At 40.9% G+C, this 12,349-nt stretch overlaps 1 protein-coding gene across 4 annotated transcripts in view; it reads left to right on the plus strand.

Annotated features, from left to right (window-relative positions):
- cdh4 (cadherin 4, type 1, R-cadherin (retinal)) overlaps positions 1–12,349 on the plus strand; it is a 232,468-nt gene that overhangs the window by 175,274 nt on the left and 44,845 nt on the right. For all 4 annotated transcript variants that reach the window (XM_085405856.1, XM_085405854.1, XM_085405855.1 and 1 more), the window contains one exon: positions 8,655–8,810. In XM_085405856.1, coding sequence (XP_085261982.1) covers positions 8,655–8,810 — 156 coding nt within the window. The remainder of the gene's footprint in view (positions 1–8,654; positions 8,811–12,349) is intronic.

Genomic DNA, 12,349 nt, shown 5'->3' on the forward strand with positions numbered 1-12,349 from the left:
TGTTGGATGTTTGTGTGGATGGCCTATCACACTATTTGAATTCCTCTTCCCCATCAAAAGCAGGGTACATCAGCTTTGAAGAGTGACAAGCACACAGCAGGAGGGATCAAAGCAATGCAAAACTGAAATTTAAGAGGAAGTTAAAAAGCATGTAGTTTTGCCATTTCCCTCATGTTCAACAAAGAGAAAACAGATACTGTATAACAGCAGGAAAAGATGAGACATTATCAAACACAGCGATTTTCAAGGATGCCTGTGTAGTTCTCAGATGCACAGATGCTTTTGATAATGCCGTTTAACATAGCAATTCGTCCGTTCGCAGAAACGCGGGTTGGGAACCATTCCCGCGCCCCTATGACTGCAAAGGTTTGTTGTCAGATCGGAATACTTTAACCCAAGTGGTGACACCAAAGTCAGACTGCTTAAGATAAGAAAATCAATTGTCTTTTCCAGCGTGGCAGTGTCATTTTCTTTCCTTAAAACCACTCAGTGAGGTGCCACACATGCAATGAATCTGCTATGAAAGTGTAAAAAAAGGGAAAGGGAAACCAATGAAAGGATATTTTAAAAGAAATTAAATAGCTTGCCAGCAATTCCCCAAGTCAATGGGCAGCAGTGTAAAAAGGCGCAGTAAACCAAATACAAATGAGACATATGAGCTTGCAGCTGAACCCACCACATATTCACACTACTACTTCAGGGAAATGTGAACTAAGCAGCAACACCATCAGCGAACAAATGAGATCTAATTATCTCTTAAAACCTGGCTGAAAATGCTCAAAATCTTATGATTGATTCCCGTTTATGCTGAATCCATCAGCTCCTTAAAACAGAGCACCAGTCTACACTATTTCAGTTATAGATGACAAAACTATATTGTTATGCCCTGTGTGCACATATGTGCCTATGTACAACTTTGGCTACAAACTGAGACTAAAAGCAACGACGACTTGTCACTATATACCTACGAGGCATGAAGACAGTAAGTAGGTTCTATTAAAGGAATCCTGATATTTGGCAGATGTTGTCTTAACCGTGTTTGACAGCTCATGTCTGTGCCCTGAGTGGTTGGCATCATCTCCCCCCATAATGCATCTCAGCATGGAAATGTCATTACTTTGGCTTTTCCTGCATTTAACCATCCTTCAAACTTACAGACTTTATACCAAACTCTAATAACTGCTGTGCAGTAGGTGTTTTGATATTTGACTTTTGGTGGCATCGGTGACATTTACTCCTACCAAACATTATAAATAGACGACACTGACATGTTTACCACTAAGCACAGAATATTAAATGTGTCTGCGTTGGGTAGGGATCAAGAGAGAGAACTGGAGCGCAAGCCCCATAGATAAGAGAGTTAAATATAAAAAATTAATTTGACGCAGCTGTAGCATAGACAAAAGAGATGAAACTAATCATAGGCAGTCACAAAAATAAGATTCAAGGGGGAAAAACAACGCTGCATAATTTACAGTGCATTTGATCGTTACCTAGATACAGCAACATCAGATGCCCAACACAAGAGGGAAATTTAGATGTTTTTCAGTCTTATTGTCACTGAATCAATTTATTAATTATGAGTCATGGTAAGTTTTTATTTTAGAGAGACAGAGGCAAGAAATAGAGAGTCTGTAATTCCTTATATGTGTACACACAGAGAGATGCATAGATATAGATATATGTGTGTGTCAGCATTATTCAGACCTTCAGATCCATCTGTTGACCTCGAAGGAGAGGTCAAAGGTCATATGTGACATGATATTTTGTCAACTATATGTTGACAGATCACACCAGGCTTGTACTATGAGATTAAGATGCTGTAGTTTAGCACAGGTCATCTTCTAATTGGAAGGTTGGTGGTTTGATCCATTCTGCATACCAGAGTGGGCAAAAAACTGAACCCCAAGTTGCTCTCCAGTGTGAATCCTAGAAAGAAAAGCATTTAGGCGTGGAAAAAAGTGCTATGCTAAATGAGGTAATTTGTGGGAAGTGAAACCCTCAAGGAGATTAGAAAAGAACCAGTCCATTTACAATAATAAGTTTTAAAGACATTATGTCAATTTTCCACAAAATCATTAAGTTGAACTTGAAGATCTTGCTGCATCTATGCCAAAATATAATGGATTGTTTACATGGCTGCACTCTACACCCCTACAAAGAAGTCATTGAAAACCTCTAGTGCTGTCATGTTTACAGACAGAGTTATGATATGCATGCAAACACTACCAAAAACATAACCTCCTTGGAGGATGTACCGTATTTCCCGGACTACAAAGCGCACCTAAATATTAGCCGCACAAGCTAAAATCAGGGGAAAATCCTGTTTTGTACATACATTAGCCGCACCTGACCAAAAGCCGCAGGTGTTTCAATGTTGACTTATCATATGTAAGAGAATATGCACAAAGGGAATTGTCAGGAAAGAGATGGCTGTTTGGAGACATCACTTTTATTAATATTTTGAAAAACAAGTTATGGGTACATATTTGCACATGTAGTACATAACAGTAGCCTACAGCACACCAGAAAAATAGATTCGGACTACCTTTTAGGCTCAGGTGCAGTGACACAGCTTTAACAAGAAGAAAAGTCAGTCATTCACCACCATCTTTCTCTTCTTCCTGCGCACTAAAACCACCAAAGTCCTCTTCTCCAGTGTCGGATACAAACAGGCTCAGGATGGCTTCGTCATCCACTCTTCTTCTCTCCTTCGTTGTCACTTTCAAAACCAAAGAAATCCTCATTGTCAGTGTCAGAGTCGAACACCCTCAGAAGGGCCGTGGCGGTGTCCTCCTCTCCATCATGCAGCAGTCCAGCCCTTCAAAATCCGTTGGTGATCGTGGATGTTTTCACACTTTTCCACGCTGTCAGAATCCACCGGTGGAGTTGGGCATAACTTGCTTTTTGGGCATAACTTGCTTTTTGGGCATAACTTGCTTTTTGGGCATAACTTGCAAGTTTATCGCCGCTCATCATCCACGCCTCCCGCTGAATGCGTAGCGCTACTTTGAAGTTTGTTTTTCGCGCTACTTCGTACGGCACTACGTTGCCTGGCGGACGGACATGTGACTAACATACCACTCTTGAACCCCGATCCTTCCGCCAGGCAACGTAGTGCCGTACAACAGCGGAACACACAAAACAAATTGTCTTACGATATCACAAAAATCATGGACAATCCATAGAAAAGCCGCACCTGACTAAAAGCCGCAGGGTTCAAAGCTTGTGCAAAAAGTAGCGGCTTATAGCCCGACATTTACGGTAATTAGACAGTGCTAAACACATAACTAGTCACCTGGCTTAGCTATTGTGTTGTAGCTCATTGCACTAAAGCTTATTTGGGGGAGTAGCTCTGCAGCCGACCAAGCAAGCTGCCTATGTAGCTGTGAATGCCGGTTTGTTTACACGTGAACATTATTTGCTATTCGTTCAGATATATGTGATAGAAGTAAGAATGCAACGACTGGTTATTTTGAATGAGCTCTGATATGTGGAGGCAGTGATGAGCAAGCTTGAACTGTTAGCGCTGATTTATTCTAGCATTTCTTCTTAAATCAGTCATTTTTAAAATTAAAAAAAACTTTATTGATTCCAAATTTATTCTGGTTTGGTCTTTCCAAACCACTACAGCAGAGGTAAGATGAGTAGCACTAATTTAACCGCCCACTGTATGTTCACTGTCTGTGTGGGACATTTGCACGAGTACAGGGTATGCTTTTTGGACAAGCATTTGCTCAATTAAAAAAGTGATCATTAGTGGCAAACAGCACGCACCATTGTCCTCATAATAACAGTATATTAATAGGAGAGTGTTTTTTAAGCCTCCCTAACCTGTGGGGGTCCCTTTAATGTGCCCAGAAGGCAAAGCGAGGTGACTGAGCCCAGAGCAATAAAATATAGAGTGAGCCTGGAATGTGTGAAACCAAAGGATTACAACACAGGCCTGAAAGCATGGATGAGACATAAAAGAGGCCATCAAAGCGTGTAAACCATAGAGTCCCATTATTGTGTGACATTAGCCCATGGCACACATAACCCTTAATGATCCCATGGGTGCCTGCGGCACGCTGTCCTAATGACTTCCTGGTTAAAGGATAGTTGTTTCCTTGGAAAGAGAAGAATAGCTGCACACGTGCGTGTCCCTTGTACAGCAAAATCCGGCTGTGTTCATTTTGCAGCGTTGCTAGAAATAAGTTAGACTCGGAGTAAATAGATGAAAAACAGAGTGCCATCAAATAAACACCAAATTAGTCCCTGTTTATGTCGGCATCAAACTACTTATGCAGATAGGGCGATCATACAGGGTTGGATCAATTAAAGGAGATTTGGACAGACTGAAACTTCACAGTGCGCTAATTAGGCAGCCAGCCGCTATGCTAAATAAATGGAAATGTATTCCTTTCCGTTTCTTTTCTTCTATGTGTTTGCGTGCCTTGTGTCACCCCAAGGAGTTTAAGCAGAACACTAATTCTTCATCTAATTTTCTCCAACTCCCATTGCTTTCGCTCTCTGTGTCTCTCTGCCTCCATCCCTCTCCATCTTTCTTCTCACGCTGATAGCTTGTCTCCCAGGATCCTAGCAGTTGTCAGTAATCAAGGAAATCACTCTCAGAGAGCTACAAATAGGTCACTTATCTGATGTCTGTTCTGATCTGACTGAGACAGACAACCAGTTAAGTCCCTTGCATCTGCCTCTCCCTGCTATTTTAAGTGTGATTAGTAGCCATTCGAGGAACTGAAATAACAAGGAGAATTAAAGATGGGGATAGATAGACACTGAGCGAGAAAGCAAGAGGAGGACAGAAATCCCTGCTTTCATCATTAGCATTCTATTCAAATGGCTCAATTGAGCAGTTGTCACTCATGGGATTCCCGGGGCACCGAGAAACCGTGCTTCTTCATTTATTCAATTTATTGATATAAAGACTCTTCATTAAGAGACACCAACAAATATGACATCTGGTCTCATGTGGCCTTGATGTGGAATTTTAAGAAGGCATAAGAGCAAAAGGCCGCATGATGTGTAAGAGTTCCTTTGTCTCCTCTTGGGGCTATTATACTGAATTGCTAACTGCACTCTCTGAGCTTTGAAGTTCCGCCGAAGAAACAGATTGCTCGCAAACACACACTGTCGGTAAGTAAACGTGCACAAGTCCGCATGCAGACTCGCATACCCGTGGCAGGTGAAAATTTCATGATTCCCTCATGACGGCCTTGTGAATTATTGAACTGAGCTGGTCCTTTTGATCCAATCATTGGTGCACACAGAGAGAATCTCTTACCTGTCAAACACTTCACTAAACTCACATACATGACTACAAGCTGCTTCTTATCCACCCAGGAAATGTCTATGCTAAAAAAAAAAGAAGAAAAAGCCGATTCGGGGTGGTAAATTTTTCTTTTTCTTCATCTTCTTCTTCTTCTTCTTTCTGGCTGTCCCTGCAGCTTGAGCAGATGTTTGTTGTTTGCGCGTGTGTGTATTTCTTCTGGTTTTGAGCACAGAGCCCTTAACGTGTTTGTCTCCTTCACAGATAAGACAGAAGATTTCACAGGCACGTTCTCATTACTGAAATGCATAATGCGTCTGATCTGTTCCACATTATCTGTCTGTTATCCAAACAAATGACATTGATGATGAGGGTGAATGATCAAATTATGTTATTGTTTATGCCATAATTTCATCCTGCTTTGATTGGCAGATAGTGGGTGTTGTGAATAATAAATGCAATTAGTCCTACAGTATCTTCGTGCTCCAGTGATTAAATGCCAAATGGAACCGCCTAAGTGCACAGATTGATAGAATTTTTACAATATTGTACATTACACCTGAACCTGCAGCATCCACAAATGGATCCTGTGTGAAGCGAGCTCAGGAAATGAAAATTGTGAAAGCTACAGAGGAGCGCTGCACCGTGGGTGTGGGAGCACCACGTTCGAAATTAAGAGAGAGGGTATCATGTTCAAACAGAGAAATGTTTTATGCAGCAGCCACCGTCACCACTGAACGGATGAAGTAATTTCATTTTCATGCATGATCTGCAGCCCCACAGACCAGGAAAATTACATAGGAGGGGGAAGAGAAAGATAGAGAGAAAAAAGAGTCAAGACTTCCCTTTTCTTCATTTCTCCATTATTCCCTCTGACTTGTAACCATAGTGATGGTTCAGTCCCAATAAAGTAGAAAAAAACCCAGGAAACCCGGCGTTGTGTTTAGAACGTGAGTTTGAAGTCGGAGGAAAGATTATTTGATTACCGCTGCAGAGCTAAAACACCAGCACCGAATTTAATTGGCAGCTATCCCGATTATTGATTGATTCTCTCGCTCCGCCTCCCATAAACCCTCTTCCTTCTACACTCACTAAAGTCTCACTACGGTCACTCAAAGCCTGCGTCACCTTAAACACATACGCACTGCACTCTCTTGCACTGCTGACATTTTTGGAAGTATTTGTACTTTTTCCTCTGTTCTACTCTTTTAATATATATTATTGGAATAAAGCATTGCAGCTTTTTTCCACTACAGTTAATGATTTTCCGTTTTTCTCTGTTTGTCTACAGTAAAACTTGCATATGCAAACTTATCACAATCGTATATAATAGATTAAATTAGAAGAACAAATTATTGGGCCATTTGTAATACTTTCAGGAATTTAATGAACAAAATGGTTAATTAATTGTTAAACACTTTTAATCAGTATTGTCAGTTGTAGCTTTGCAACCTATAATCAGCAGTGTGGCCACTTAACTTAAGCCCACCCTTAATCCTTGTAAAATCCCAGGGAAAAGTCAAGGTGAGCTAGTTATTGACTATTGTAATCAGTCGTTTGCACTGCTTTGAGACAATCTAGATGTTTAGCCTCTTATCTCTCACCCAGTACTACCAAGCAGGCATCCAGTAGCTGAAAGTTATTGTACAACATGACAACAACTGCAAACATACAAAAATCTTTTTTAAAAAAACCCAAAAAACATCATTTTGCTATGTTTCACATTAATAACAGTTTGGGTTTTTTTGTTGTGAGTTCTTATTTAGTTTAACCACTTTACTCCCATGAAGTTATTTTAAAAAATACTGAGAAATTGGCTGGAAAGGATGTCATTTCATAAACATCACCAGTGGTAATTCTTTATGATTACTAGCTGATTTTTGTTGTAATGTGCAGCAATTAAATGGAAACAAGCTTCTTCCTCCTGCTCCCTTATTCACCACAGCAGGTAGCACAATGTGTGGGATTTGACAAGTTTTCACACCAGATGTAGTTCCTGACAGGTCGCTCTGAGGCGTTTGGGTCTCCTCCCGGTCTTGAACAAGGGATCTGTTGCTTGTTTAGTAAATGTGGAAGCCTCTACACTACAGAGACACACCAGTAATCAAGTGAAAACCAAGTGGGCTGTTTTTTAACATCTTTTGTTAACATGAGCTCTCAAATGTCCATCCCTGATAGAAATGCCCCTTTCAAATAAAAGGTATGAATTAGCTATATAAGTAGTATTTAACTGTACTTTAGGGTTAGTATCTGTAAGTATTTGTCCACAGACAGCCAAGCCTGTCCATGCTACTGGAAGGTGTAACTGCAAACATACAACAAGAGAGAAAGGTGTAGTATGATTACAGAGTTATAGGGGATATGTGTAAATATTTTATTTTTATAAAGTTTGCTAGTCCAGGCCCAAACTGGCCGGATTGCTGTTGATCTGGTTCTTGAGGTTATTCATCATTTATCTGTGAGACTTGTCCTGCAGATGCACAGAAAAGCCACAGTCTTGGTTTGCTGCTGGCAATGGTAGACCTCGTTCTGCTTCCTGGGAGATCGCTTGCAGCAATCTACCATTACCAGCTGCAGTCAGTATGGTGGAGTCTGGGGACCCATCGGGAATCTTTTGATGGCTAGGCCTCTGGGGGCGGTGGTCAGTTCTCGGGATTTCCAGTGTTGATATCCGGATAGTGAAAAAGTGGAGAAAAAAAGTCTGTTTTTTTGTTTTGTTTAACCTAAAACAGCTAATAAAAAGCAAAATTCAAGCTCAGAGAAAAATGGAGTACCAGTGGTGTAGCTTTTCAGTGCTAGAGATACTATCTCACAGGAAGTGGTGTCATGCTACGTCTTTTTTCTTTGCCTGTGACTAAATGTGTAAAAGCTGAAATGAGAAGAAATGTAAAATGAAGTCATTAATCAGTTTCACAGTCCAGGAAAGTCTCCATCAGAAATGCTGTCATTGTTGGACATGAAGTCATGTTGATTCTTTTTTTCAAGGCTTCTGCCATAATTCAGACACATGCCATAAAATCTGCCATAAAAGTAAAGAAAATCAAAGATCGGACAAAAATCTGCTGGCAGTACATCTATTTCCCCTCAGTGCACATTGTTCAATCTTCCATTTTCACCTCTGGGCTGTAGGTTCAAAGACACAAAAGAGAGTTTTCTGTGAAAATGTTATCATCAATGTATCTATCAAACATTCCACATACTGTTAGTTTTCTTACAAACTTTTAGTTTAAGGTCATAGTGTGTTTTTGACAATTTATGTCACATACTGTTCTGCTCTGAACATTTTGTACTTTTTGTTGCAATTGCAGGCAAAGCTTGAAAGGACTAAAAAAAAAAAAGAAGATTTTCCTCTCTGTTCAACTTGCTTCTCTGGCTCTGTCCTCAGATCCGCTCCGATCAGGATAAGGATGTGGGCATCCGCTACAGCATCACCGGAGCAGGCGCTGATCAGCCCCCGAGTGGTATCTACAACATAGATCCCATCAGCGGCAACATGTTTGTCACCCAACCTCTGGACAGAGAAGAAAGAGCTTCCTTCCATGTAAGAAAGAAATGTCTCTACTCGCCTGTTTTTGTTTTCTCTCTAGCTCCAGTTATGTCTGTCTCATTATCTCCCAATTATCCCTGAGGAAATGTGCCGGGGCCCATCTCTTCCCCATCTACCTTTCCTTTTAACAAGTAATGTCGTCTGCCAAAACTAAATGACAAGTCAGGGTGCATTCAGAGCAATCACTGCTCTGATGTACAGTACCTTCACATCAGCCGCTCCAGGAGTTAATTGAAGCCGAAATCAGCTATGAAATGAAGACTGGTTTGACAAAACCCACTGCCGCGGAAACTGCCATATGGATTTGGGTTTAGCAGTGCAGAGTAGGAGGATTTGAACACACAAATGCAAAGTGATGTGCAGGTAAATTGTTGTGCACGTTTGTGCCATCAGAGCTAACAAGCTTGGCATATGTGTGTATGAGCTGGTATATGTGTGTGTTTCTGTGTATGGCATGCTGATTGATAGCTGATTTACCGTTAGTGGGCTCAGGTCTTCTTTTCCACCTCTCTTACTTTCTGTCCGTGTCCCACTTTCCTTTTTGCACTTCAATCCCACACATTGTTGCAAACTTACCTCATGCACTCTGAGCAGCTGCGCTGCTCATTGGGGCAGGCTGACAGCTGTATAGTTAGCCTACATGTGGCCTAGTGATTCCCTACCACACTCACGCACACATATGCACACAGAGAAAACCAGATGATTGGTCTCTCTGGAACCTCGGGTTAAACAGCTTTTCATATGTGTGAATTAAATATGCAGGGCCACATGAGGCTTGTGCTAATGCTAGGCCATTGGTTCATATACCCACATTACAGGTTTCAATTTATCTCAGCAAAGACTAACACCTCCACTTGAGGTGAATGCCGGTGTCAGAGTCACAACTCCTGCGCGCCTGTCAGAGTGATGGATGGCTGAGCCGCCGATAGAGCTAATTCAAAAGCATGCTCCTGTCTCTTCAGGAAAGAGGGGAGGGGGTGCCTTCATTGCATACACTCAGCATTATGCCAACAGTACAAACTTTGAATGTATACACACAGGCATGCACATAGATATGCATTGGTAAATTCCACAAAGCTCTATGTGATTGTCTTCTTGATTAGTTTGTCTTGCTTTTCTCATGCAGATGATCCTCTTGTTCCCTCACTTGCTGCATTCAGACTCTGGTCACTGCTGACTGTGTATGTGATTGTTGTCTCTCCATACCTGCTCGTACTCTCAACCAGCAAATTGGGATCAATAAAGCAGGCAGGTTATTGGTCCCTGGGAAAGGACAGCGGCTCAGTAAACAGTTCTTATTTGACACAACCTGTAGTGAAAACAGCATGTATGGTTGAGAGCACTTCAAGTTGAATGAACCTCCTATTTAGACACCGTGGACCCATGCTGCTTGTGATGTGATGTATGATTTACTGCAGGAGAATGTAGCTAGTGATCGACCCACGGGAAATTTAGTCCATGACTTTCCTCCTTTTAACTTGATAGGAAGTTCCCACCACTACTGTGTGCCCTCATAGGCCAAACTTTGCTTGTTAGTTTTGGGTTCAAGAGAAAAGAGAGACAAGGCTGTTTTTGACAGACTAGCACCAGGGGGAAGTGATCTGTGAGGTGAGGAGAGTGGGTGTTAGCCTGAGCTTCAGTTTTGTACTACAGACCTACTGTGATGAAGCAGGGCACAAGGAGAATTGCAAGAAGAAAAAAAAAAAACCCAAATGTGCTTTTTTTTCTTTTTCCATCTTTTGTTGCATGAATGCATGCACTGAAGCATACAGGAAGGGTTATAATCTAAAAGATCCGGTCATGGACAGCTGGTATACAGCATTTTTTCAACTGGCCTCAAATACAAGTAATTTTCTGGAACCATTATGCTTATTACTGTATTTATATTGATATTGCATTCAGCTACAATAACAGCGCTGTGAGGCTTGAAATGGCAATACTAACATGTTTATGTTGTGACGCCATGATGTTAACGTGTACTAAATGGCTTTAAAAATAGACACTAATGGTAATGTAATTAGTTTTGCAAGCATTTGGAGTTAAATCAACGAGCTGGCCACGTTTTTTATGCCATTCCTTCTAAAGCATGTTAAGATGTCTCAGTAAATAAGTTTAAACTTTGACCAACTGCTGGAACTCGACTTTAAAAAATCAAAAGATATTCAGATTCATTAGACTTTATCTTCTAAGCTAGGTTGTCTTAAACCCATGGCCTCCAAAAAGTAAGTCTAAGCTAAACTACAACTGAAATCATAAGTTATAAGTGTTATTGTGAACGAGGTATAATTAAAATAGTGTAAATGCTTATCTAACTACGTGTCATGTGAGCACGCGAAGATCCAACACAGTCAAGCGAACATTAAACACTCTTTGCCAGCTCCCTAATACAGAGTGTCTGTGTAGAGTTTGCCAACATGGGCATAGCAACATTATGGAACTAGCACAGGTAACTGCCCGCTAAATATACAGCAATTGGGTAGCTGCTCTGTGCCCTGCTTCCTGTAAGAGCCACTCATGCAGCAAGCTGACCAAATCCAAAATGAATATTTCATCTACACTATCTGCTGTTCCATGCAGCACGTGAGACAGAAAAAATTCCAACAATATCTTGATCTTCATGTTCATGTGAGGTTATGTATGACACATCTGTAAAGGATAACTCATGAGCTTAATATTCCATGCCTAATTAAGTGAGCGCTTCTTAATTTTAAGTTAATGCAATGGATTTGGTTTAGATGACTTGAAAATAAATCACCTCTGAACAGCCTACTGGTTATTTCTTTTGGCGAGATAAGAATAGCGCTTCACAATATTAATTTTACATGTTATGAGATGAAGATCTAAGTTTTTCCTTGCAACGCTCACGCCTCATACATTGGACTGAGGCATGAGTGTTGCAAAGTTAATTACTAATTAACTCTCAACATGAGCATTGGCCAGAAGTCATTAATCACTACATGAGTCTTTATCATGGCGGACTGTTGCTAGCTAAAATGTAGCACTATTCTCAGTGAGTATATACAGTTTATTTACTCATGTATACATACATATATTGTACATAGAGTACATATAGTGTAGGAACTAAAGAGAAGAAATTATGTGATTTTGTGACAGGCTGCTGGTAACACGATTCTTAAAGCTACAAGGTAACCTTGGCCTCAGAATCTTAGCAGAAAAAATAAACACTCCACTTGAAGCACCATGCTAGTATAGCTATACATTGGCTAAGGGAGCCAATGGTGCAAAGTACAAACTGTATTTCTCCTCTGTGGTTGGTCCAGTCATCCTAAAGCTCACGCTGCAGAATACTGATGTTGCTTTCCACACATACATTTGCAGTTTGCACAAGGCACACTCATCCAGGCCCTTTGATCACATTTCCAACCCCGCCACTGAGCACACAAACGCAGAGACACATAAACAGACTCCCGAGAACATACGCAGGAAGACACATGCAGAAATGTGAATATATAAACGCTGACACATATAGAAATAAAAGAAAATGTGCAGGAATATATACACACGCACAAATC

This window comes from Rhamphochromis longiceps, linkage group LG5 (genome assembly GCF_057381845.1).
Source record: "Rhamphochromis longiceps isolate RC_006_pf linkage group LG5, R_longiceps_female_GT1.1, whole genome shotgun sequence".
Lineage (NCBI taxonomy): Eukaryota > Metazoa > Chordata > Actinopteri > Cichliformes > Cichlidae > Rhamphochromis > Rhamphochromis longiceps.